The sequence below is a fragment of the Pinus tabuliformis genome, chromosome 1_2, assembly GCF_031772625.1.
Source record: "Pinus tabuliformis cultivar Carrire ecotype Pingquan chromosome 1_2, CPIR1, whole genome shotgun sequence".
NCBI classification, from domain to species: domain Eukaryota; kingdom Viridiplantae; phylum Streptophyta; class Pinopsida; order Pinales; family Pinaceae; genus Pinus; species Pinus tabuliformis.
The window spans coordinates 1,082,753,383-1,082,777,218 of record NC_142298.1 but is presented as its reverse complement, the minus strand read 5'-3'; the positions used below and the strand labels follow the sequence as shown (position 1 = coordinate 1,082,777,218).

At 36.8% G+C, this 23,836-nt stretch overlaps 1 protein-coding gene across 1 annotated transcript in view; it reads left to right on the top strand.

Moving 5' to 3' along the window:
- Window positions 1-11,315, top strand: part of LOC149209907 (uncharacterized) — a 31,281-nt gene extending 19,966 nt beyond the window's left edge. The window contains exon 2 of the mRNA XM_089398798.1: window positions 10,777-11,315. Coding sequence (XP_089254924.1) covers window positions 10,777-11,315 — 539 coding nt within the window. The remainder of the gene's footprint in view (window positions 1-10,776) is intronic.
- Window positions 11,316-23,836: the final 12,521 nt, after the last annotated feature.

The window sequence follows — 23,836 nt, the reverse complement described above, 5'->3', positions numbered from 1 at the left end:
CAAATTCCCAGGATGTCTGTCCCCCTCTCATGTTTGATCTTTATCTCGTTTAATATTTGCAGATGGAACCTGCTTCTGCTCAGCATTTCCTCTGCTATCTTGTAGTCCAGGTCTGCCAATGCTCTGGTGTCAAATGTTCTATTAGGAACATTTAGGGGAGCCACATTGAGGGCTATGGGAGCTACAGGGGGGTCCATGACTTTCCTTTGAGGTTTCTGTTTTGCTTAGGGATTGTGTCACTTATGTAGATCAATAACAACAGAGTTTCTTTGCAGAGAAGGGTGAAAGTGCCTGAGAAAAGGTGAATGCAGGGTCTGCAGCAGTTGAAATGCTGCTTTATGGCAATTAATAGCGAAGCTTAGCTTTTCTGGCACCTTTCAATGGTAAAATTTGGTTTCAAATGCGCCTGCCACGATTGCGCAGACAGGGCCTGGTTTTTTAGCAGAATGCCACTGGGAAAAGGCTCGGCTGGTGTTTTCCGAAGTGATAATTGGAACTTCAATGCTTTACTGAGGAATTCAGTAGTAAATTTCTGATTTTCGGCTTCCTTTAAGCTTCTTAAAGCGTTAAATAGATAATTGCAGGCGCACAGAGGATGAATGATGAGGAATACCTGGTAAAACAGCTAGCAGAGGTCGTGTCCGCAGGTTGAACTGGTGCGCTGGAGGTCTTCTGGTCAGTTTAGCAGGTTGGTAAACAATTTGGACGTTGATTGCATGCAGAGCAGAATAACGACGAATACACAAAATGACCAAAAAACGCGAACTTTTGGCTAAAATAGACCTTTTTATGTTTTTGGCGCGAATTCGTGCTGACGTCAGCATGACGTCATTGGTGGGGTCAAGGTCGGATGACGTCATGCTGACGTCATCGGGTGACGTGGCGCTGTCTGGTTGGTACACGGTGGCGGTGACATGGCAGGACAGGTGGACCAATGGCAGGGACAGGGAGGTCGACGGGGCAGCGTACCTGGGTGACGGGGCGCTGACGCGTTGCTGATGCGGTGATGACGTGGGTAGGCGGGATGAGGGAATCCGGAAACCGCTAATGGTTTCATATCGTACCGCCTCTTGTACGGGGGCGGTATCCATCGGCTGTACCTCCGACGCGTGGTGGTGAGGACACGTAGCAGTGGGATGACGTCCTTCAAATACGGACGTCGGGAGATAAGTCTCGTACAGCGGATGAGCTCCGACATCAGGATAACCGTTGGATCTGCAGCGGATAATCGGACGGTGATCGGACGAATGAGATGACAGGGGGATAGTACGTTTAACTGTCAGGCGTCGGACAGACTCTGACACGACCAGGGCCGTCAGATCTGGAGGGTCTGATCTAACGGTCATCGGATGAGCTGACATGTGCGCTGTATACGGAAGCTGGCGGGGGTATATAATCGGGTTTTATATGATTTTCCAATGTAATTTTAAAAAACATTATATGCGCTAACCTTGGCTATAGGGCGGAAAAGTGGGTTTTCATGCTTATTTGCCCTTTGAAGCGGGTAAGGTGGGGATTTAGGATCTTTATGGGGTTTTTATGTGCAAAGGGGTAAAAATAGGGGAATTTAGCTCATGAAGGAGAGGGGGTAGCTGGCCTAGGCTCATCAACATGACCTGGTGTCATTTGATCCCTGACTCGAGACTTTATTGGCTATAATGCCAAAGGGGTGGGTATTTATAAGATTTTGGGATTTATACACCTTGGTGTTAGTAATATTAGGGGAAGAGGCGATATGAGGATTTATACAATAGAATTAGTGTTAATATGAATGAAGGGAGCAAATGAAGGGGATCTCACTGAGTTTATATGAAATTGATTTAGTTTTGAGAGTAGATCAAAATGAAAAGATTTTAGACAAGAAATGTGGCTTCTGAATGAACCAGAACCACCTAAAAACCATGATCTTTCTCCATAAATCTCAGCTAAAAGAAAGGGAATGTTAGTAATGAAATGAAGGGGGAGAGGGAGGTTAGTCATGCTCCCAGCTGTTAATCTCTTGCCTTGCTGCCCACCATCACCACCTTGCAATGATAGGGATACCTTTCTGCAACCCCAACTACCTACCCAGCTGCTTACCTAGCATTTTTTGTTTCTCCTTGGAGGGTGCACTTGGACTTGCAAACCCTTACTTGCCTTTTCTTTTCTTTGGCTTTTTGTTTATTCTTTTCTATCTACTTCTAACCTTATCTCTTCCAAGGTCCCAGATTGAGCTGTTGGAAACCTTTTCTTCTCTACCTAAACTACTTGTCTGCCAAGATTAGGCTGTTTGGACAGACTTCTTTCTCTATTCTATAACACAAAATTGAAACATGGCATGATCCAGGTTAAACTGTTGGATCATCCATCAAAATTTGTAATAGGGTCATCAACGTTTGAAATACTTTACACACCTTCTTGCTCTTTAGGAAATATGGGATCTTTGTGAACTCAAAGCAGAGCATATTTGGACTTTCTCTTGCCAATCATGAAATATGAAACCTATTGGTATAGGTATCCAACAGTGGCTCCACATGGGGATGGTTTTTCTTTTGAAAGACCAAGAACAGCAGGTCAGATTGCCTTGCTCCTTAGCTGCCCACACCAATCTTTGAAACTAGCTGCCTCAATGTGTCAAAATGGTGTGCTTCTTTCTTGGAAGACCTCTGATTCTATCAGCCTCTTGCTGCTTGGTGAATTACTTGGGAAAACTGCTCTTTACAATCTAAAACAGAAGATAATATGTACATCTGTATATATACAATGAATCTTTAGGTTCCACTCATGGGGAATAGTCAAAGTAGTGCTTCAGCATCCTGCCATTGACAGGACCTTCATCCAAGTCAGTTTCGGTCAAACTTTTGAGGAAGTAGGTGTTATTACCTTGCACTGCTTGGACAGCAAATGGTCCTATCCATAAAGAGTCAAACTTTCCATGCTTCCCTTTCTCTTCTCTTCTTGCATCCCACTTTAGAACTTTGTCCCCTACATTGAAATCTTCTGCTTTGGTTCTTCTATCAAAGGCCTTTTTCAGTTTCTCTTGTAGTATCTGCACTCTGCTGAAAACTTGTTCTCTGGTCTGCTGTAAACAAATTATCTGGTTAATCCTTCTTTGCATGTCATTTGGCTCTGCTTGGCTTTCTTGTAGAAGTTTCATAACCGGCACTCCTAGTGATGAAGGAAATCTGGCCTCTAATCCATAGACTAACTCATATGGGCTGGTCCCAATTGATCTTTTAGTTGTTAGTCTGTCTGCCCATAACGCGTTTACTAGTTTCTTGTGCCAGTTCTTTTTGTTCTCTTCCAGCACTTTCTTTATGATATTTATCAAACTTTTGTTTGATGATTCAGCAAGGCCATTTCCTTGAGGATAGTAAGCTGTAGAATGGCCCAAAGTAATGTGAAATTTATGGCAGAAGTTCACCATTTTCTTGGATCTGAAGGCAGCAGCATTGTCTGTTATTATCTTGTCTGGGCAGCCAAATCTAGCCAGTATATTGTTTTCCAAAAATTGAATGATTACTGAATCATTTGCTTGTCTGCATGGGGCAGCTTCAATCCACTTGGTGAAGTAGTCTGTTGCTGTTAGAATCCATCTGTGTTGCCCTGAAGATGAGGGATGAATTTCCCCAATGAAATCCAAGCCCCATTGTTGAAAAGGTCTCTCTGTTGCAATGGGCTTCAAAGGAAGTGGCAGCAGCTGTCTTTTGCCTTCAAACAGTTGGCATTTGTGGCATGAGGCTGTGAATTTCTTCACATCAGAGAACATAGTAGGCCAGTAATAACCAGCTCTCAATATCTTGTCCACAGTGGACTTCCAGTACAAATGTCCACCACAGTCTCCAGCATGGAATTCTTGCATGATATGGTTAGTTTCATTCTCTATTAGACAGTGCAGCAATATACCTTCATGGTTTTTCCAAAGTATATTTCCATCCATCACACAAAATCTAGCTGTTTTCATTTTTAGGAACCTACACTTAGTTCTGGACAGTCCTGAGGGAGCACACAGGTTTTGTAACACATAACAGATATCAGAGTACCAAGGAGATTGTTCAAAGGCTACATTGATCTTTGGAGTCGCCAGCTCTGTTTCACTGTCCAGTTGGTTGATATCTAAGGCTTGGAAATTTGCTTCTGTCATTAATTTGGCCAAACCTTGCCCTTTTATCAGCTTTGTAGGCTTTATTTCAATGTCAAATTCTAGTATATTGGCAATCCATTTTCCTCTCCTACCCTCTAAGTTTTCTTGGGTGAGAATGTCTTTGACAATAGGACTTGGTACATAAGCCACAACATGGGAGTAGAGAATGTAAATCCTAAAGTCTTTAATAGCTTTGATCAAGGCATAGGCTTGTTTTTCCATTATTTGGTACTTTAGAGGAGCATCTCTAAGAGCTCTGCTGAAAAAGGCAATAGGTTTCTCATTCCCTTGGTCATCTTTCTGTAATAAAACAGCAGCAATAGTATGTTGGGAGGCAAAGGAGAAAATGATGAAGTCTCTGTCAAACTGCGGATTGGTTAACACTGGGGTTTGAGTCAAGGCCAACTTTATACTTTCAAAGGCTTGTTTTGCTTCAACAGTCCATTTGACCTTTGAATCTTTCTTTAGCATATTGTTTAGTAATCTGATTAACTCTGCTAAATTTGGGATAAACCTCCTTAAAAAATTGATTTTCCCTAAGAATCCTTGCAATTCCTTGACATTCCTTGGGTGAGGCATTTGTAGGATAGCTTGTATCCTATCTGGATCAATTCTTATGCCATTTTTTGAAATAATATGCCCTAGAAGTTTCCCTTCTTCCAAGCCAAATAATGACTTCTTGGGGTTTAAGGAAATACCATATTTCCTGCATGTTATGAAAATCTGTCTTAAATGTTTCAAGTGTTCTTGGTCAGATTTTGAAAAGGGTGTAAGATCATCTAAGTAAATGACCAAGAAGTCATGAATCTCTTTTGCAAAAGCAATGTCCATTGCTCTTTGAAACGTTGCCCCTGCATTTTTCAATCCAAATGGCATTTTCACATACTTGAAAGTTCCCCATGGGGTTGTAAATGCAGTTTTGTCTTGATCATCAGGGTGTACTAGGATTTGATTGAAGCCTGAGAATCCATCAAGCAATGATATCCTTGAAGCCCCTACTACTCTTTGAAGAATGTGATCCATTTTGGGTAAGGGGTAGTTGTCTTTGAGTGACACTTGATTTAAATTTCTTAAGTCTACACAAAGTCTAATCTCACCAGTTTTCTTTCTTGTAGGGACCAAATTTGAAATCCATTCAGAGAACCTAATTGGTGCTATGATACCAGCTTTGAACATTTTATGCAACTCTTTTTCAATGGAAGGAAGGAGCACAGGATTGATTCTTCTCAGTTTTTGTTTGAATGGTTTTTGATTAGGCTTGAGGGGAATGGTATGCTGGATGACAGAGGTATCATAAGACTTCAAGTCCTCATAACCCCAAGCAAAAACATCTTGAAATTCTCTAAAGAGATCAATGTATTTGGGCTTTTGATCAGGGGGCAAAGAGGCAGATAGCTTTATTATTTTAGGCTTGTCAACAGTACCAATGTTGCATTCTTCAACTCTTGCATCCAATGGCTGCATCTTTGGCTTTCTAGGGATGTCATTTGAGTCAAAAATATCCTCTAGTGGGGTAAGGCCCACAGGAAGGAAATTGTCTTTGAGTTGTATGATTTCAGCCTCAATGCTACTCATCTCTTCACAGTCAATTTGGTTAATTTGCTGAATGTTTTCTTTGTTGAAAATGGTTGGACTGAGTAATTGTTTGGCTGTTCTAGGTGACATTGGGTGGGCAGACTGTTGAAACTGTAATTGTGATGGACTTGCTCCATCAAATATTTGTGATTGACTTGCCGTCTCAAGCATTTGTGATTGACTTGCTGTCTCAAGGTCAATATTTAATCCTGTGAACTCTTGTTGCAAGGTTAAAAAGTTGTTTATTTGCATGTCATTCTCAAATACTTGCCACTCTTTGACATTGTTTGGAATAGAAGGCCTATATTTGACCTCTGCCGTGAAACAATTGTTGGGTTCCAATGGGAATTTGAAGGTGCTGGCAAATGTTGCCAAGCTGTGTGCATGGAGATTGTGGCCCCTTGGAATTTTTGTGATAACAAACTCGGAGAAAGTCTCTAATATTTCAATTACAGCAGACCTATAGGACCTCAATCTTTTGTCATTGGTAACAAAATTTCCTTTCACTTGTTGAATTACTAGATCAGAGTCTCCCATGATGGAGAGTTTAGGAGCCTGTAGTGATTTTGCTAGCTTTAGGCCCAACAGCAGAGCTTCATATTCTGCCATGTTGTTAGTGCATCTAAACTTCAATCTGTAAGCCCTACCTTCTGCATAATCTTTCTCTTTATTATGTATCCATACTCCAGCCCCTGCCCCTAACTTGTTGACTGAGCCATCAAACTCTAGAACCCACAGAATATCTTGCTGAACAGGAGATTTAAAATTCTGTTCATGGGATGGCAATGTGAGCATGAGTTGGGGTTTCTTTTCCCATTTGTTTCCTAGGATAATTTCATCATTTGTTTGACAATCTTTAACAACTAGAGGAGGGTTAATGTGTATTGTTGGGCTGATTGAAGTTTGGCAGGTGCTACTTGTTTGATCAATGTTTTGTTCTTGTATGAGTGTTTCGGTCTTAATGTCATTGTTTGAGAGGCTTGCGCTGTCATTGAAGAGGATGAAGGAGTCTATGTCCGAATGGACAGCATATATTGGAAAATTTTGAGGCTTTTCTTCACTGCTGACCATATACTTCATGAGTGTTTCCCTATAAAGTCTTTTTGGTTGCCCAAAGACAGAGATGGTTGCATATGACATATCTAATTGCAGGGAGCCTTGGAGCTTGGCTCCCCATGATCTTGATAAGAGCATCCCGTATTTGGGTGGGATATCAGCAACTACAACATCCATTAGTATGGTTTTGTTGGGAAATTGAACCAGGGACACACATAAATCTTTTATTAGGCCCAAACATTTGACTTGACTAGAATCAAAAGAAAACAGGTCTTTGTATGGTCTTGTTATATCCAAGTTTAATCTTTCCATGACAGCTTTTGGCATAAGGTTGTGAGAGGCACCTGAGTCAAACATTGCATTGTGCAGTATTTTATCATGTACATGCAGGCTGACATAAAAAGGTAAAACCCCTGTGACTACTGTTTTTCCATCTACCTCTGGGCCAAACAGTAATTCTGGAGTGTCATCTAGCACATTTACATCATCTTTACTATTGGTGAGCTGTAGGGATTTCTTTATCTGTTGCTTGTATACGTCATGCTTGGCTAGCTCTGAGAGGGGAATTGCTACCTTTAACTTGCCAATCTCTGCTCCTAGGTCAAAGGGTTTGTCAACTTGGGTTTTGGAGTCACGGGTAGCAGTTCTTTCTTTGTTCATTAAATCTTCTTGTTGGATTTCATCTTGATTCTGAAACCTGCCCCTTATACTCATGTCTTGAGGGGTGATGTTTGGGTTAGGGTGAGAGGACGGGGTCGCCATGGGTTGTTGTAGTGGGGACAGTAGTTCAGTAACCTCCTCAACCACTACTTCTTTTGTAGGCACGTTTGCGTTGTCATTAGGTTCAGTGACCATGGTTTCTTTGGACTGCTGTTTCTCCTTTGTCTTTTCAGGCTGATTTGCATTCACAGTCCTACTCCTTAGTTTGTATTGCTTGTGGACTTCATAGACAGCAGTGTCATATCCTTGTTTAAAGTCAAAGGATTCTCCTGATTTTGTTTGGAATGTTTTGCTTTCATCCTCCTCATGGTCTTCTTGTGTTAAGAAAACATGGCTTTTACCATCCAGACCCATTAAGTTGATTTCAGGATCTTCATTGAGCTGATTGGCTACGGAAGTTTCTGCATAGTTTTCTTGAAAAGGGGGTCTAATATCTTGGTCTGCACTTGTTTTTCCTATGTTTGAGTTCTGAGTTCTCCTAAAATTTGGGTTTCTAGGAGGGTTGCTTTGTGAGGCCTCCCATGATGATTTTCTTTCAACTGATTCCACTCTTTCACCCAGTCTCTTCATGCTGTTTAGTATAGCATCCAACTTTTGATCAAAACCTGAGGGCTCTTCTCTGAAGCCAGCCTTCTTTTCCAGCTTTGCCCTGTTTCTCTTGGCAATTAGGTTGGCCTCTACAGTGACTGCAACTCTTTGAGCTTCTGCAAGGGTTGGAGGATCTCTTTCTTTCAGCTGATAGGCCATATCAGAATCAAAACCATCAGGGAAGTTATACAGGGCCAAATCAGGAGGGGGCCTTAAATTCTGGGGGATAGCATTATATACATTGTTAAACCTAGCACAATATTCCAAAACTGTTTCTTGAGGACCTCTTTTGATAGTGTTATATTCACCAAGTATGTGGAGTGGATCTTTCTTTTTCTCCCATCTGTTGGTAAACTCTTGGTACAGGACCTCAGGGGTTGCAATGGAATTTGCATTCAGGGATCTAAACCAAGTTCTGACATCCCCGGTTAAGCTTTGAACAAAAATTCTCATCCTGACACTGTCATCATCTATTTCATAGGTCTCAAAGTGATCTTGCATCTTCTTAGCATGCTGGACAGCTGTCAAAGGGCCATGGGAGTCAAAAAATGAAATTTTGGTTTGGTAGTCTTGGGGTAGAGCCGGTGCATTGGCTGGTATCTGCAGAGGTGCATATCTGTTAGCCATGTTTATGGGGTTTATGGGGTTAATAGGAACAAATGGGACAGCAGGGATAACAGGTGTAACAGGGTTAATAGGATGGGTAATAAGCGGGGAACTGTTTGAGGGAGTATGTGCAGATGGTGAGAATGGGGGAGGAGGACTTTGAGGGGTTGATGATGAACTAGGGGAATTAGGTGTGGAACGGAAAAGGACTTTGCAAGGAGTTGGAATGAGGATAGGTTGGTCTGAACTTATATCTGAATCAGCAGGCTTCTCCTGCTTTTGCTGTCTCCTTATGTTCTTTGGAATGATATTTGGGTTATCAACAATGATGGGTTGATTAGGGTCAGGGTTTGCCCTAGTGTGCCTTGGGTTTCTTTTGGGAGCCAGCTTCTAAGTATTCTTTTAGAACTTTATACAGGAGGTTATATATGTACAAGGACTAGGTAAGGATTCTGGAATGACTATAGATGTTTCAAAGCTAGGATGAAGATTCCCTAGTTAGCTCTTCCCTAAAGCTGTCCCTGTGTTTTGCAGAAACAGTCCTAAGGCCTCTTGGCTAGTTTCAGGCTTGATGGTAGCTTTGGAAGATAGATAGTAATTGAGAAAATCTTGATAGTCCCCAGTGGAGTCGCCAATTATGTTAACACCCAGGTTGTTCCCTATGACTCCCAAGGGAATACGGCCGGGGTAACCACTAACCAATCTTTTAATCACTGTTTCTAGCCAAACTGTGATCAGAGAGGGCTCTCTCTTTATGATTTGTATCTGTAATGATAATGTTTTAGGCTAGGTATTGAGCACAGGTTTTGTTTATATTTTGGTTGAAGAATTCCTTTCAGGTCTCTGTGATGTAGTCCTCAAAGAGTTAAGTGTCATTGGGCAATGGAGTCTGTGGCTGTAGGTGTCCAGAAACTTTGAGATGAACCGGTGAAACTTACAGGGCCATTTGGATGTTTTATAGAACAAATTTTGATTAATAACAGGAAACAGGTAAGACAAACAAAAACAATGAAAGCATTCAAGAATTTTCACTCACTTTTTTAAATGTTTCCACCGACTGGTTATGAGAAAAGACAGATGTCACAGGGGCAAACTTGAATCCCTGGGAATGTCTATCACAGCGAAAGATACAGTTTCAAAGTGCAGCAACTAAGAATTACACTTCTGTTACTGTATCTGAGGAAAACATGGATAATAGCTCAGTTTGAGTTCAGGGTAATCATGGATTAAGTCCTGGAACCATTCTTCTACTTTGCTATTAAGTGTAAAACATCTGAACAATAAAGGAGAACAAAAGACTCGAAAAAATGTAATACAGAGATTTGAGAAAACTTATTGTTTTATGAAAACAGTCTGGAATCCTGCAACATTCACCATTCACCACAACGCATCAAAGTACACCAAGCTTTGGAAATTCCATTCTCCCTTTGTATTATTTCTCTGAGAATCTTACAGCAAGCGAGAGCTCTTCAAGGAAAATTACAACAACCCCTGCTCTATCATGCGCAGGGGTTTATATAGAAATAAGTATACAAAATATCTCAGGCATTGAGTCATCTGAGAGAGAGAAAATATCTTCAGTAGTGTTCAGAAAGTAGGCAGGGAGTTATTACAACGTTAAATGCAGAGTAAATGCCCTTTATGTCTGTCAGATGATTGTTTTGACTTTAAGGAGTCACTGAGTCGATTACATTACTATGTAGTAAAAAAAGTTAAATTTATTGAGGCCATCTCAGTGAATGATCTTGTGAATCATTCTGTTGTTGAACCCAATGATTTTCATTCAATAAAGGGGGAGTGACAACATGAAATAAAAGGAGAAAATAAAACATTGGAATTTATAAAGAAGGTGAAGGAAGACTTCAAGAATCTGGAAAACATACACAGAAGGTGTGCATTTCAAATATTATTGCAAGTAAAGGATTTGTTGGAGGCGATGCCATCGCTGGTTGACATCGATATTCCAAATGGGAAGCAATTTACTGTTTGTGATGACATCCATGGTCAGTATTATGACCTTTTTAACATATTTGAGGTTAGTAGGCTTCCTTAGGAGGACAATCCTTATCTTTTTAATTATGATTTTGTTAACCGAGGCTTATTTTCAGTTGAAGTCGTGCTTGTGCCATTTGTATTCAAGTATATGTGTCCAAGAGGAAATCATGGAAGTAGGAGTAAGAACCAGATTTATAGTTTTGAGGGCGAAGTCAAGTCCAAGTATAGCGGAAGTATGGTTGAGCTTTTCACTGAAGCGTTTTGTTGTTTGATTTTGGCTCATGTCCTCAATGACAAGATTTTTGTTGTCCGTAATAGCATTTTTAGCGTTGATGGTATAAGACTAGAAGATATCAAAGAAATTGTTCGATTCCGCGAGCCACCTGAAGAGGGTTTGATGTGTGGAATACTTTGTAGCGATCCACAGCTCCATAAAGGGCGTGGACCCAGCACACGGAATGTTGGTTTGTCTTTTGGAGAAGATGTGACCAAAAGTTTTTTCCATGAAAACAATCTTGCGCAGGTGGTCAGGTCTCATGAAGTTAAAGAGGACGATGAACTTGAACACAACGACAAACTTATTACGGTGTTTTCAGCTCCAAACTATCGTGACCGACGAAGGAAGATGAAGCAGGAAGCAGCTAACAAGTAGCCTAAACAGAGGAGCAGAGCATATGGACAACTCCAGGGCCAAGTCTGGGATCCAGGAGGAATTTTTGTTTTTATTCATTCCTTCTTGAAAGCACATGATCAGGAGATCATGAATGTTTTCAAGCGTGAGAGTCTGATGCAGGAGCATCTAGACTTGGGCCAACAATGTGACGGGGTGGTCACATGTTGTCGCTAATGCAAGACTTGAGGAAGACCTCGTTGTTAAATTTTTGTTAATTTCAATAAGGGTAGGTAGTTAAGAGTGGTCTAGTTTAGTTAAATGATGATAAAGACTGAGTTATAACTGAATAACTAATTCTTTCATGTGCGGGAAGTAGTTAGCTATGACTTAGGTATAACTTTTCTGGCTGGAAAAAAATGGAAGAGAGAGGAGACGTGAGGCTTGGACAGCCAAAGTTATAAGCCTCTAGGCAATTGGAAGGCCATGAAAGTTGAATATCTGGTCTGGCAAAGACAAAGTTTGTAAGTAGTTTTCATTGTTAATATGAAGACTGTGTTTTAGAACTGCATTGATTAATTCGGAAATTGTGTATTTAATTCCTATAATTGGGGCTTGAATGGTAAATCCATGTGAACCGAATGAGAGATCAAGGAGTGATGGATCATTGTTAATTTAAACCTCTGTTTGCATTCAAAGGGCACATATCTGTTTTAAGCTCTGTCTATTTTGAATAGAATTGTTTCATGTTTCATGCTACTGAGCAGCAATATAATTCTGGTTTGAAAAGCGTAAATTAGGAACAGAGGTTTGAAATTCGATGTTAGAACCATTATTGATTTACAGGCATAGAGAAGTTTACATTTTGAATGGAAGGACATATAACGATTGCCGAGAGTTTAATTGGCAAATGGAAATCTCCTGTTATGAATCGTAGGCATTGAGTATTGGAATGTGTTAACTTTGTTAAAAATTAAACAGCGTTTTATATCTGGTTTGATAAGTTAAGTTTTGGCTTGAGATTGAACCATTGACACATAGAACACGGTAATGGAGCAGCGCTGGCTTAATCAAAGTTGTCGCTGGATGTGCCATCGAATGAGGCGTTCGATCAAACAGTTGACAAGTTGTAGTGTGATAACGAAATGTTTAATTCCATGTGGGAACTACAGTTGATGTCGATTGTATTTATTGCCATACGTGATAAGGCAGAGGTCAAATTATATAATTTCCGAAATAATGTTTTGCAGAAGTGGCAGATTCAACGGATGAAGATAGATCGATTTACATAAATTGGTGCTCATTTGTGTTAGAATTCCTACACCAGGAGTTAAGGGTGCAGAGAAGGAGCTGTCAATTCGAGGATGATGGATGAATGGTAAGTCACAGTTCAGCGTTGGGGAAAACTGGTACAGAACGAGTACCATAATGAAGATTGTTGAGTTTATGACATGAAATTGAGGAGCTTCCGCAATTGAGGTGTGTACAAATTTCCAGAAGGAGTCTTAACTGGGAAAATGTTTAGAGATGCATTTTTATATGCATGAGAAGAGTAAAGATTCTAGGTTTATAGGGTAGACCTGCATCACCCACTTTGAAAGAAAATCAACAAGAAATTAGCAATTCATTGTTAACTAATTAAGAATAAACCTGCAAATGGTTATCATACATGTAGAGTGCTTATAGACAGAAAATGGCATATCCTCTACTTCGGGAAGTAGTTGAATCTTGTTATCCTACCAAGATCACAGAAAGAACAAAGGTTTTCATTAATTGTAATATTATCAATAATTAAAGTAATAAGTAATTAAAATTGTTTTTAATTAAAAATAAAAATAACTTTAATCAAATTAAATAGTATAATTTATAATTAAAAATAGTAGAATATTATAAAATATAAAAATATATAAAAAAAATTTGGTTTGAGTTCCTAGATTAATAACACTTGTAGAAAAAATTGCCATCTGGTTTATTAATAGATCAACCTTGCAATGTCAATGGAAAAAAAGAAAGGCACAATTGAAGTTCAGATGTAAGAACAAGATTGCTAATTTTCTCCCATAAATGCCCCTGCAACGAAGAACCATTTACAATTTCATATCGCCTGAGAACCATTTCAATATGCTATAAAAGGGAGAAGATGAATTAGAGATTTTACCTAAAGATTAAGGATGGCTTACAAATAGCCACTATATATGGGTTTTGCTAGTGAAATCTATTGTGAGGTAGAAGGCGTGAGCGAGAAGGCCAATTTTTTTTTTTTACGAAAATATGTAGAAATTTCTCTACCGATCTAGCTCTCTACTAACATGTAGAAAATATGTTGTAGGTTAACCCGATAATGCAATATAAATCAAAGCAGAATACTATAACCTACTTCTACTATCAATTTGCGAAAGCTTAAAGATCGAGCAAGATCGAGTTGAACACATATAACCAGAAGAAGAAGAATCAATCCACAATACACATGAAAATACTTCGGGGAAAGGCTCAACTAAAAACTTCACTATTTGTATTATCATACAAGGTGGAAATACATCAGAATTATACAAAGCCTTAGCTCTCACAGCTAACCAGCTCTCAGTACAATCCTCACATATGCTCACAGACAATCCAGGCTTCTCTCAAGCCTTCCCCTCTGCCCTCCAAGCCTCCTATTTCCTTGCGCAGTTTCTCCTAGGTGATCCTCTTGTTACCAAGTGGAAGACTCTCAACCAAGTGGAACACTGATCCTCCAAAAATATGCAATCCTCAACGAACCTTGTTCCTTCTGCATGCATGAGTTTCCTTTATAGGAGAAGACATGCAACTGATAGTACATTATCCTTGAATTTAATCTCAACTAGGTCTTTCTCAAAATAGACATGCATGCATCAACTGACTGATAACTCACAATTAGTTGCTCAAACAATTTGGAATTAATTTAACTGGACTTAAGTCAGTAAACTAAGTTAACTAATTACAACTCAAATATAACTCAACCTTATCTCCTTAATTAAGGGATAATCTTCTTAATTTAAGGGATAACTGTTGCATGACTTCATAAAGACTTTTAACTTGAATTTCTCCAACTAATTAATCCATAATGAAATAATTAATTATTTCCAAGTAGTTGGTGAGACTAAATTCGATGTTAATTCAAGGACAAATTAATATTGGAATATTGTAGATTCTATTTTTATCATTTCTTGTTGCTATTTTCAACAAAATATGTATTTAGGAATTTAGACTTCTGTGATCCATAACATTGTTTAGAAAATCTTCGGCAAAATCACATAATCAATCTTTTGTCGACGCGTTTCGAACCAACCAGTGTGGTTCATCGTCAGGACAAGTTGAAGGACTGATCTGGCTAAGCTTGATTAAATAGAGTGTGCAGAGATCCCAACGGTTATATTGCAACGGCTAATTTTGACTTAGTCAAACTAATAATTTTATTATTAACCGAAACCTACTATTATTAGTTAATTGAATATAATAAATATAATGTTTAAATATAATGGTCATTATATTTATTAAAAATCTATATTTATTATTATTCTTAAATTAATTAATTCCAAATAAATAGTATTAAAATACTATTAATCTTTAGAATTTAGTTACAATGGTAATTGGTATTTAAAAATTGTTTATACCTAAGGATCCAATGGTAAAAATATAATAGTTAATAAATTATGGTAAATTCATAATGGTAAACTACCTATAATGGTCATTAATAAATTATATTAATATTCCCAAATTATTTAACTCTAAATGGTAATAAATTACTATTGTTTTTAGAATCAAGTTATAATAGGTAAAAGTTTAAACCAAAAAATCATTTTAATTTAAAATTTTTTAATTGTAAAGGCCCATTCCAAATTAAATTAATAAGTACTAACCACTAATCTATATTTTCTTAATAATTTATAGTTCTAATAATATTAAAAAACAATAAATAGTATTTTAGTTAAATTAATATTCCTAGAATGTAGTTTACCTAAGGTAAATGCCCTAATTAACATACATGTTTATTAATAATAGTATATTCATTAACCTAATATTATTGGTATACCATATACTTTTCTAATAACTTCTTGTTTATCATTTAACCTTAAGGGTCATTAGGTAAAATTGGATTACCTCTTATCATTAATTATATTCAATAATTTATCAATAATAATTTACTAAAATTCTTATTAGAATTAATTATGTTATTAGTTATTAATCTTATTACTTATAAGGTTTAGAAAAGGAAGGCCTTTATTAATTCAATATAAGGAAATCAGTTAAAAGTAAAAATCAATGAAACAATCTAATCTAATTTAAAATACCCCTTGGAATAAGGTTAATACTAACAAACTAAAACCTCAAGCACTCCAGATTAATAAGGCAACCCGCCAAAACCAGAACTTGAGGAGAGAGAAGACAGAAACCCTAAGAAGGAACAAAGAGGGAAGGGTGGAGGCTAGGAAGACAACGCTGGGACCCAGCAACTGCTAATCTTCCAGCCATCATCCCTATTAAGATTGTTCGGCCTTTTCTCAATCTCCAGGGCCTCTCTAAATTTACGATGGTGAAACTGCGCAACTTTGGCAATGACTTGAGCATCTTCTATACAAACATGATGCATAGTCTTCCCCGCATGCTCAGCCAGGGCTGAGGACTTGGTCCTACCATGTCTTAAGTCAGCCGAATGCTCACTAATCCGTTGATTGATAGAGCGACCAGTCTCACCAATATAAGGGGTCCCACAGGAACAGGGAATGACATAGACGCCTTTCATGTCCTTAGGGTCAATAGGGTCTTTCACAGACCTAAGGGAGCTACGGATAGTGCGGAGGGGTCTAAACGTTGCGGGCACATCGTATCTCCTCAGAACCCTCGCAATCCTATCTGTAGTCCCTTGGATGTAAGGAAGGTTCACACCCAAGATATGGTCTTTGGGAACCTTTCGGATTGAAGGCTCCTTCTTGGCCTTGAGGAAGGCTTTTTGACCAAGGCGCCTATTATAACCATTCTTCTCAAAGACATCAAGGAGATGAGCTTTCTCCGCTTCCAGGCTCTCCTCATCTGAAATTCTTACAGCACGTGTGGCAAGCGTGCTAAGGACTCCTAACTTATGAGCGGGGAAATGATGCGACGACGCATGCAAGTATTGCTCAGTATGCGTCTTCTTTCTAAACACCTGATGAGAAAAGGAACCATCCACCTTCTTAGAGATGAGAACATCTAAGAACGGAAGACAACCATTATCTTCTTTTTCCATCGTGAATTTAATGGCGGTGGACTGGTTATTGAGGTGACAGAAGAAACGCTCCAGCTCGACCGGACCATGAGACCAGACAACACCAGTGTCATCAACAAATCTTTTCCAAAGCTTCGGTAAGAGACGAGAGGAGGCCAAAGCCTTAGGCTCAAAATCCTCCATGAAGAGATTAGCGACGACAGGGGACAAGGGGGAGCCCATGGCAACTCCGCAAGTCTGCTCATAGAATTCTCCCTCGAAGCTGAAAAAGGTGGAGGTAAGGCAAAGCTCAACTAACTTAGTCGTATCAGGGTCAGTTAGCTTATTAATTACCATCATGGCCTCATTGATAGGAATACAAGTGTAAAGAGAGACCACGTCGAAACTTACCAAAATGTCCCCGGGCTCAAGATTAATTTTCTTAAGATCCTCAATAAAAGAAGTTGAGTCTTTGACAAAGGACTCAGTCTGCCCTACCAAGGGTCTCAATTTAGCAGCGAGGAACTTGGCCAACAGGTAAGTCGGACCACCAATGGTATTGACAATGGGTCTCAGGGGGACCCCATCCTTATGGATTTTGCGAAGACCATAAATCCTAGGGGTGATGGGGTTACCCTCAATAAGTTTCATGGCAAGAGGAATCGTGGAATTGCACGACTTGATCGCATGAGCGACCGCTCTGGAAACCTTTTTGAGGGGATTTTTCGAAAGCTTCTTATAACTCCCACTATTACAGAGATGGTCAAGCATCTTAGTTCTGTAATCTTTCCTATCCATGATAACAACAGCCCCACCTTTATCTGCTTTTAAGACCACAACATCCCGATTTTCGTTCAAGGTCCTCAGAGCCTCAAACTCAGCCTTGCTAATATTGCTACGGGGGGGCTTAGCCCTCCTCAGGGCAACGGCGCAATCCTGTCTGATCGTGTCTTTAATCTTATCAGGAAGGTTCTTAATGCCATATTCCACATCACAAATGATGTCTTCAACCGGGATTTTTCTGGGAGCTAAGGCAAAGTTAAGACCCTTCCTTAAGAGACTAAAAACCGCGGGCGAAAAGGAAAAACTCGACAGATTTATTACCTTATTGTCCCGAGGGAAAGAATCCGACTTACCCAACGACAAATATGTATTTATCAAACAATGTTTTCTTGAGGTCATTACACTAAAGCTGGCAGGTCTTCTATGTTGTTCTAAATAGGTTGGTCATAAAAGGCCATACTTGAAGAAGAGGAGAGCAATCTTGTATTAGATGATGAAGAAAATAGCCCAGAATTGAAAGGTGAGGAAACTTATGTGTCTGAAAATGAATAGGTGACATTTATAAATGAAAAAGTTAGTACTTCCAACAACATGGAAAATACCATTCCCATACCAACTTTTGAAAATGATTTGTCAAGGCCTAGATTTGAACGTAATAAATTAGCTATTGAAGATGGTGAAACTAGCAGCCCAAAATACATGGTTTCTAGCACTAAGGATGTGTCTGGGGCTAGATTTGATGTTAATAAATCAACTATTGATTATGGTGAAACCAACAGCATAAAATACATGGTTTCCAACACTAATAATGAGGTTTTCATGCTCAAATTTTAATATGATAAACGAAAAATTATGAAGACTGCATAGATTTGGAAAAGGGCTATCTATCAACTGCAACAAATTAAAAAATAGAGGTCTATTAATGAGAGGTCTTGGCAAAGGCTACTCTTCGAACTAGGCATAGGTACTGCTAAATCTTTCAATTGTAATTACATGCAATGAATTTTTGGGTGTCACTCAGTGTTCCCCTCCATGCACATAGGTGCACTCTAATACACAAATAAGATAATTCAAATCACTCTTTGACCCAAATGAGAGGCATTGGAAATCATTACAAAATGAATTCTAAATGATTAAATGCCTAAAGGATTCCATTGGAGAGAATAAAGTTTACTTTTAGCCAAAAATAAATTTTGATTGCTTTAGAGAGGAGATGAAAGATTATTTAGAAGCCAAAAATAAATTTTCCTAGCCTAAAAGGCATAGAGATAAGCTATGTATAAGACGTGACTTTAAATTTAAGGTGCCATTTGGTTAGGCCTATGTTTAAAGTCCTATGCTAGTATGGTTTCACAACTCAAAGTCAAACATCTTGAATTGTGCCACAAAGTCTTCCTTCTCCATAGAATCAAACCAAATATTTGTCAGGTTTTCCTCTGATTCCAATGGAATTCTAATGCCTTTTCCAATGCATTAAATTTGGTTGTCTCCTTCCTTTGAAAAAAATTTCTTTGTGCTTAAGGAATGAAAAGAGGATTTGAAAGACCTCTTGCTTGACATCACCATCCATCCATATTTCCCTTGTTAAAGTGGATGTCAAACTATCAACATATTTAGATTTTCGTTGTGGGTTATTTCTAAGAGAAAACAACAAATAATAGGTTTGCATAGTTGGAATGTAGTTGGTTCCATTTACTATTGCCATGGAATGAGTATCCTGCCAAGATATTGATGTGTTAGTAGGCAATAGAAAATGCAATAAGGATCTGGAATGGACCTCATCTATAGACATGATATCTCATGTAGTAAGCATGATGGTGTTTGGAAAATAAATACTAACAAAAATATTGGAAATATGGCAGCAAACATTTATGGTCATGCTAAAAAAGAAGGCATTCATAAACATTCTCAGAAAAATGCATTTTAACGACATTCCCTTTTGCTTGTTTCTTGCATCATCTTTGTTATTTAAACTAAAACAGAAATATGTTTCATGGCCATGAAAGCTTTCTAAAAGATTTCTAAAATAGACAAAGGAATGAGGAAATGGTTTCCAGTATAAGAATATGTCCACCAAGGATATCATTCATTAGCAATGAAAAATTCCCAATTAGTTACTTATTTCAATGAAAATTTTGAGGAAACACCCAAATTATGAAGAGGTATATTTGATGGAAGAATAAAAAACATAACTATAATGTTGAATGATCAACTAGATTGCTACCTCACCATTCATTAAAAGAGAACAACTTGTGACAAGCTAACAAATGTTTTCAAAATATAATGCTAAAACATAAGTTTTGGTAATGAGGAAGCCTACAACATAGGCTTGAAAAATTGCTACTGAGGATTGATAATAAACATTACCAAAGTAATGAATACTAGGAGTTGAAGATAAGGATACAACAATCACCAAAAAGTGAAGATTCTACAAACCACAATGAGTGCATATTCTATCACATAATTTGTTTTAGTTATTATATTCTACAGTGTGCTTGCAACAATGTAAACTTTGAAACTGGAACTATAAACTCAAAACGAGAACTCTAGCAAAAACATCCCCCAAAACCATGAAGAATCAACTCGAAAATGAAAAGTGTTGATGCTGGAATAACACCTTTTTTATCTAGGGTAAATTTTCAACATGTTTTATAAATGGCAATGAAAATCATTTTTTTGTGCAAAAACACCTTGAAAACGAAAAGTGTTGATGTGTTCAAGTTGAAATAACGTCTGTTTTTTTCAGGATAAATTTTCAACATTTTGAAAAAATGGTAAAAGATTTTATCATGATTCCGAAAAACATTAAAATTTCAAAAGAATAATGAAAACATGAATTAAAAAAAAAAAAAAAAAAAACAAAAAACTTTAAAAAATTAACAAAAAGTAAATAAAAATATATATTTAAAAAATTAAGTAAAATTTAAAAAATGACAAAAAAATTAAATATATAAAAAAACCAAAAAATTCAAACATATAAACCAAAAAATAAATAAACCTTAAAAAAACAGAAACAAAGAAATAAATAAGAATTAATAAATAAAAATAAAAATAGAAAGAAATAAATAATAACAAAAACATGTTTTCTAAAAAGAAACATAAAAAAATGTAATATATATATATATATATATATATAGTAAATGATAAAAAAAAAAAGAATTTATTTATTTTATTATTATTATTATTATTTTTATATATAAAAACTATAAAAATAAAAGAAAATAAAATAAAAGACAACAATTTTAAAAAATTAGTAAAAACAAACAAACAAACTTGATTTTAAGAAGGAATATATATATATATATATATATATATATATATATATATATATATATAAACAACCAACAAAAATTAAAAAACTATCAAAAAAAAAAAAAATTTAAAGTGAAAAAAAAAAATATAATTAATATTAAAATCTTAGAAACAGAAAAATTACTAAAATGTGTTTAAAAAAAAAATTTGGAGGGCGGGGTTGAAATCCGATTCATATATATATATATATATATATAGATTAACATTTTTTTTGTTAATAACTTCTTCTTCTTTTTTAAGTTTTTTTTTTTTTTTAATAACTTCTTCTTTTTTTTAAGTGGGCCGGGTTGAAATCCGATTCTGAGGCCAATTAAAAATAAAAATTATTATCAATATTTTTTTTTTAATATTTTTTTTTTTTAAGTGAGCTGGGCTGAAATCCGATTCTCGGAATCGGATTTCAGACCCGACCACTTATAAAAAAAATATTAACAAAAAGAAATTTAGTTAATAAGTCCTCTTTTTTTTAAGTGGGTGGGGTTGAAATCCGATTCTCAGCATTGGATTTCAGCCCCACTCTCCAATTTTTTTTCATAATTTTTTTTTAAGATTTTAACATTAATGTTCTAAATTTTTTAATTAATTATGTTTTTTTTTGTTTAATATATATTTTTGTGTTTTTAAATTTTTAAATTTAATTTTAATAGGTTTTTAACTTTTGTTAGTTTGTTTCTATTTTTATTTTTAAATTATTTAAAATTGTTTAAACTTTTTTGTTTTTTTTTTTTGTTTAATTTTGTATATATATTTTTTAAGTCACTTTTTTTTTTTTTGAAAGTAGTCCACATTAAAAGAAGAAGAAGAAGAAGAAGAAGGGTAACATTTAAAAAAATATATATAACATTACAAAATATAAAGTGTCAAAATTAAGACCTCTAAAAAAGGGGGTTGATGTTGCATCAACACGTTTCAAAATCAGCATGAAAATCACTAACATTTAAAAACAATATTTATATTTGATACATAATAAAATTTGAAGTGTAAAAAATATGCTCTAAAAAAAAATGTATGTGTATTCTACATCACCCATTTTCAAAATCGGTTGACTTTTTTCCTACCTCAACGAAACGGGTAATCGTATCAATTCATGTTTCAAAATTTACATTGTTTTTCATGTAACTCATGAAGAAACCTAAGATGTGTAGAAGTAGGCAATTTTAAAATAATAAAACTAAAAGACTTAATTGCCAAGCATGCAATGGTGTTTGAGGCAATGAATGTTTAGAGTTAGAGAAACCATAGCCAAATATTACATTCTCATAAACTTCTTGAATGCACACTTGAGTTGCATGCAAGGTTTGTGCATCAATCTTATGTTAGTTTGTTTTTAATTTATGCCTGCACATATGGTAAAAATTTAAAATATAATAAAAAGTAATATATTTAATAAATAAAGGACAAGAATTGTCAAGGGGAGCTTGCATGCATTTCATGTGTCTGACTGATTTAAAGAAGCCATTGCAACCTTCACAAGTTCTAATGACTATTGGATATGTTGATCCTCTAGTGCTCCATGAGTAACCATAGTTGAGTGCTCCATGAGTCACAGTAGTTGAGTTAATGTTGGCATCCTAACCAAGGTGTCCATGATCAATTGTGTGAAAATCATTAATAACATAAAATATCACTGCTCTAATTCAATTAAGTAACCTCTAGAAAGTCTTCCTTACCTGCCCCCAGCGGCAGGTGTCCATTCTAGGAAGTAATCACTAATCTTGTCACATCCCCTCACCTCCTCTCGTTGGTTAAAGGTAACCTCCAAAGAACTGAAGCTTCTAATGGGCAGGACTTTCTGTACACAACACCTGGCTTGGTGGGAGGTATCGAGGTAGCTAAAAAAGTATCATCCTTAGCAACCTTGTCTCCAGCTTTGGTGAGAAGGCGAGATATGTCTGTGTGGGATTGGGTAGTTTTATTTGAACACGAAATAGTTTGTTCACTTTTTAATTGCTAGACTTATTTCATGCTTGTTGGGAGGTATTGAGGTAGCTAAAAAATGTATCACCCTTGGCAGCCTTGTCTCCAACTTTGGTGGGAAGGCGAGATCTGGCTGTGTGGGATGGGGTAGTTTCATTTGAACAGGAAGTAGTTTGTTCACTTTTTAATCATTGGATTTATTTCATGCACCACTTAACTTCACTAAATTGTCAGTGGGGAAAAAGACATTATGATTTCCCTGGTCATGGCTCTTAGGATTAGCGCAATTAGCCCAACTATGGAAATGAAGCTCTATATACGTTGTTTGTGATGCAATTGGACGTCCTCATACACATTTGATTCGTTTTTGAGGCACTCTTTCAATGGCTCAATGATCTGACACAATTAGATATAGTAGAGGCTTCAAATTGTTTGAAGAGGTAGGCTTCTTAGAGGCAATCAAATAATGAACAACAATGGACTGCCTATTCAGTGATAAGAAGCAAAGAAGCAGTCAATGAGACCTTACTCTCAAACCAAGAAAAGCAAGAAGCAATTAGTATACAGGCCAAAATAGACCCTTGCTTGCACCTAAAATCTAGGACCCCATGATCCAAACTAGGCTCAAAACCTCATATTCTTCAACAAGCAGAATGAACAAGCTCACCCACTCTAATTCTCTACAAGCCAAGTTCTCCAATCCCAAGCTTCCCTGTCCATCTTTCTAACCCAATCTCTATGTAAGTGTGCTCAAGTTGCATTGTTTTTTTTATTCTTCTTTCACTAATTGCTCAACATTTTCCACAATTAATTGCAAATGCCAGTAAATTTGTTAAATTAGCATAATTCTCTTGGAGAATATTCTAGAGGCGAACTCAACCCACAAATCAAAATCCTCCAAGCTTTTGGAAATGTTAAACGTAGGTTGTATTTAGTTCAAAAATACGAAATTTTCTTTATTTCCAAACAAATGCAACATCCCTTGTTATTGAGGTAGCCCAGAGTAGCTAGAGAAACACTTTCTTTGTAAATTTCAACCTAACTAAAATGTTCTTCAATAGGTAGTGGGAAAGGAACATCATAAGGATTACATTTTTGTAAGCACAAATAAAATTTTGAACATAGTCATAATTTTCATCTCAGCTTGTGGAGGTAGTTTTATTGACTTGTATTTCATTTTTTTCAGATTAAATTGCAATTTCATAGAAAATCATAATCTATTATTTACTGCATTTTTTGCAAGGATAAATGCATTTTGCATATTTTTCTTAGAAGTAAAAGAAAGATAAATGTCAATGCCTAAAAGTATAGAAAAAAATATTTCTCAAGCTATTTCTTAAGGATC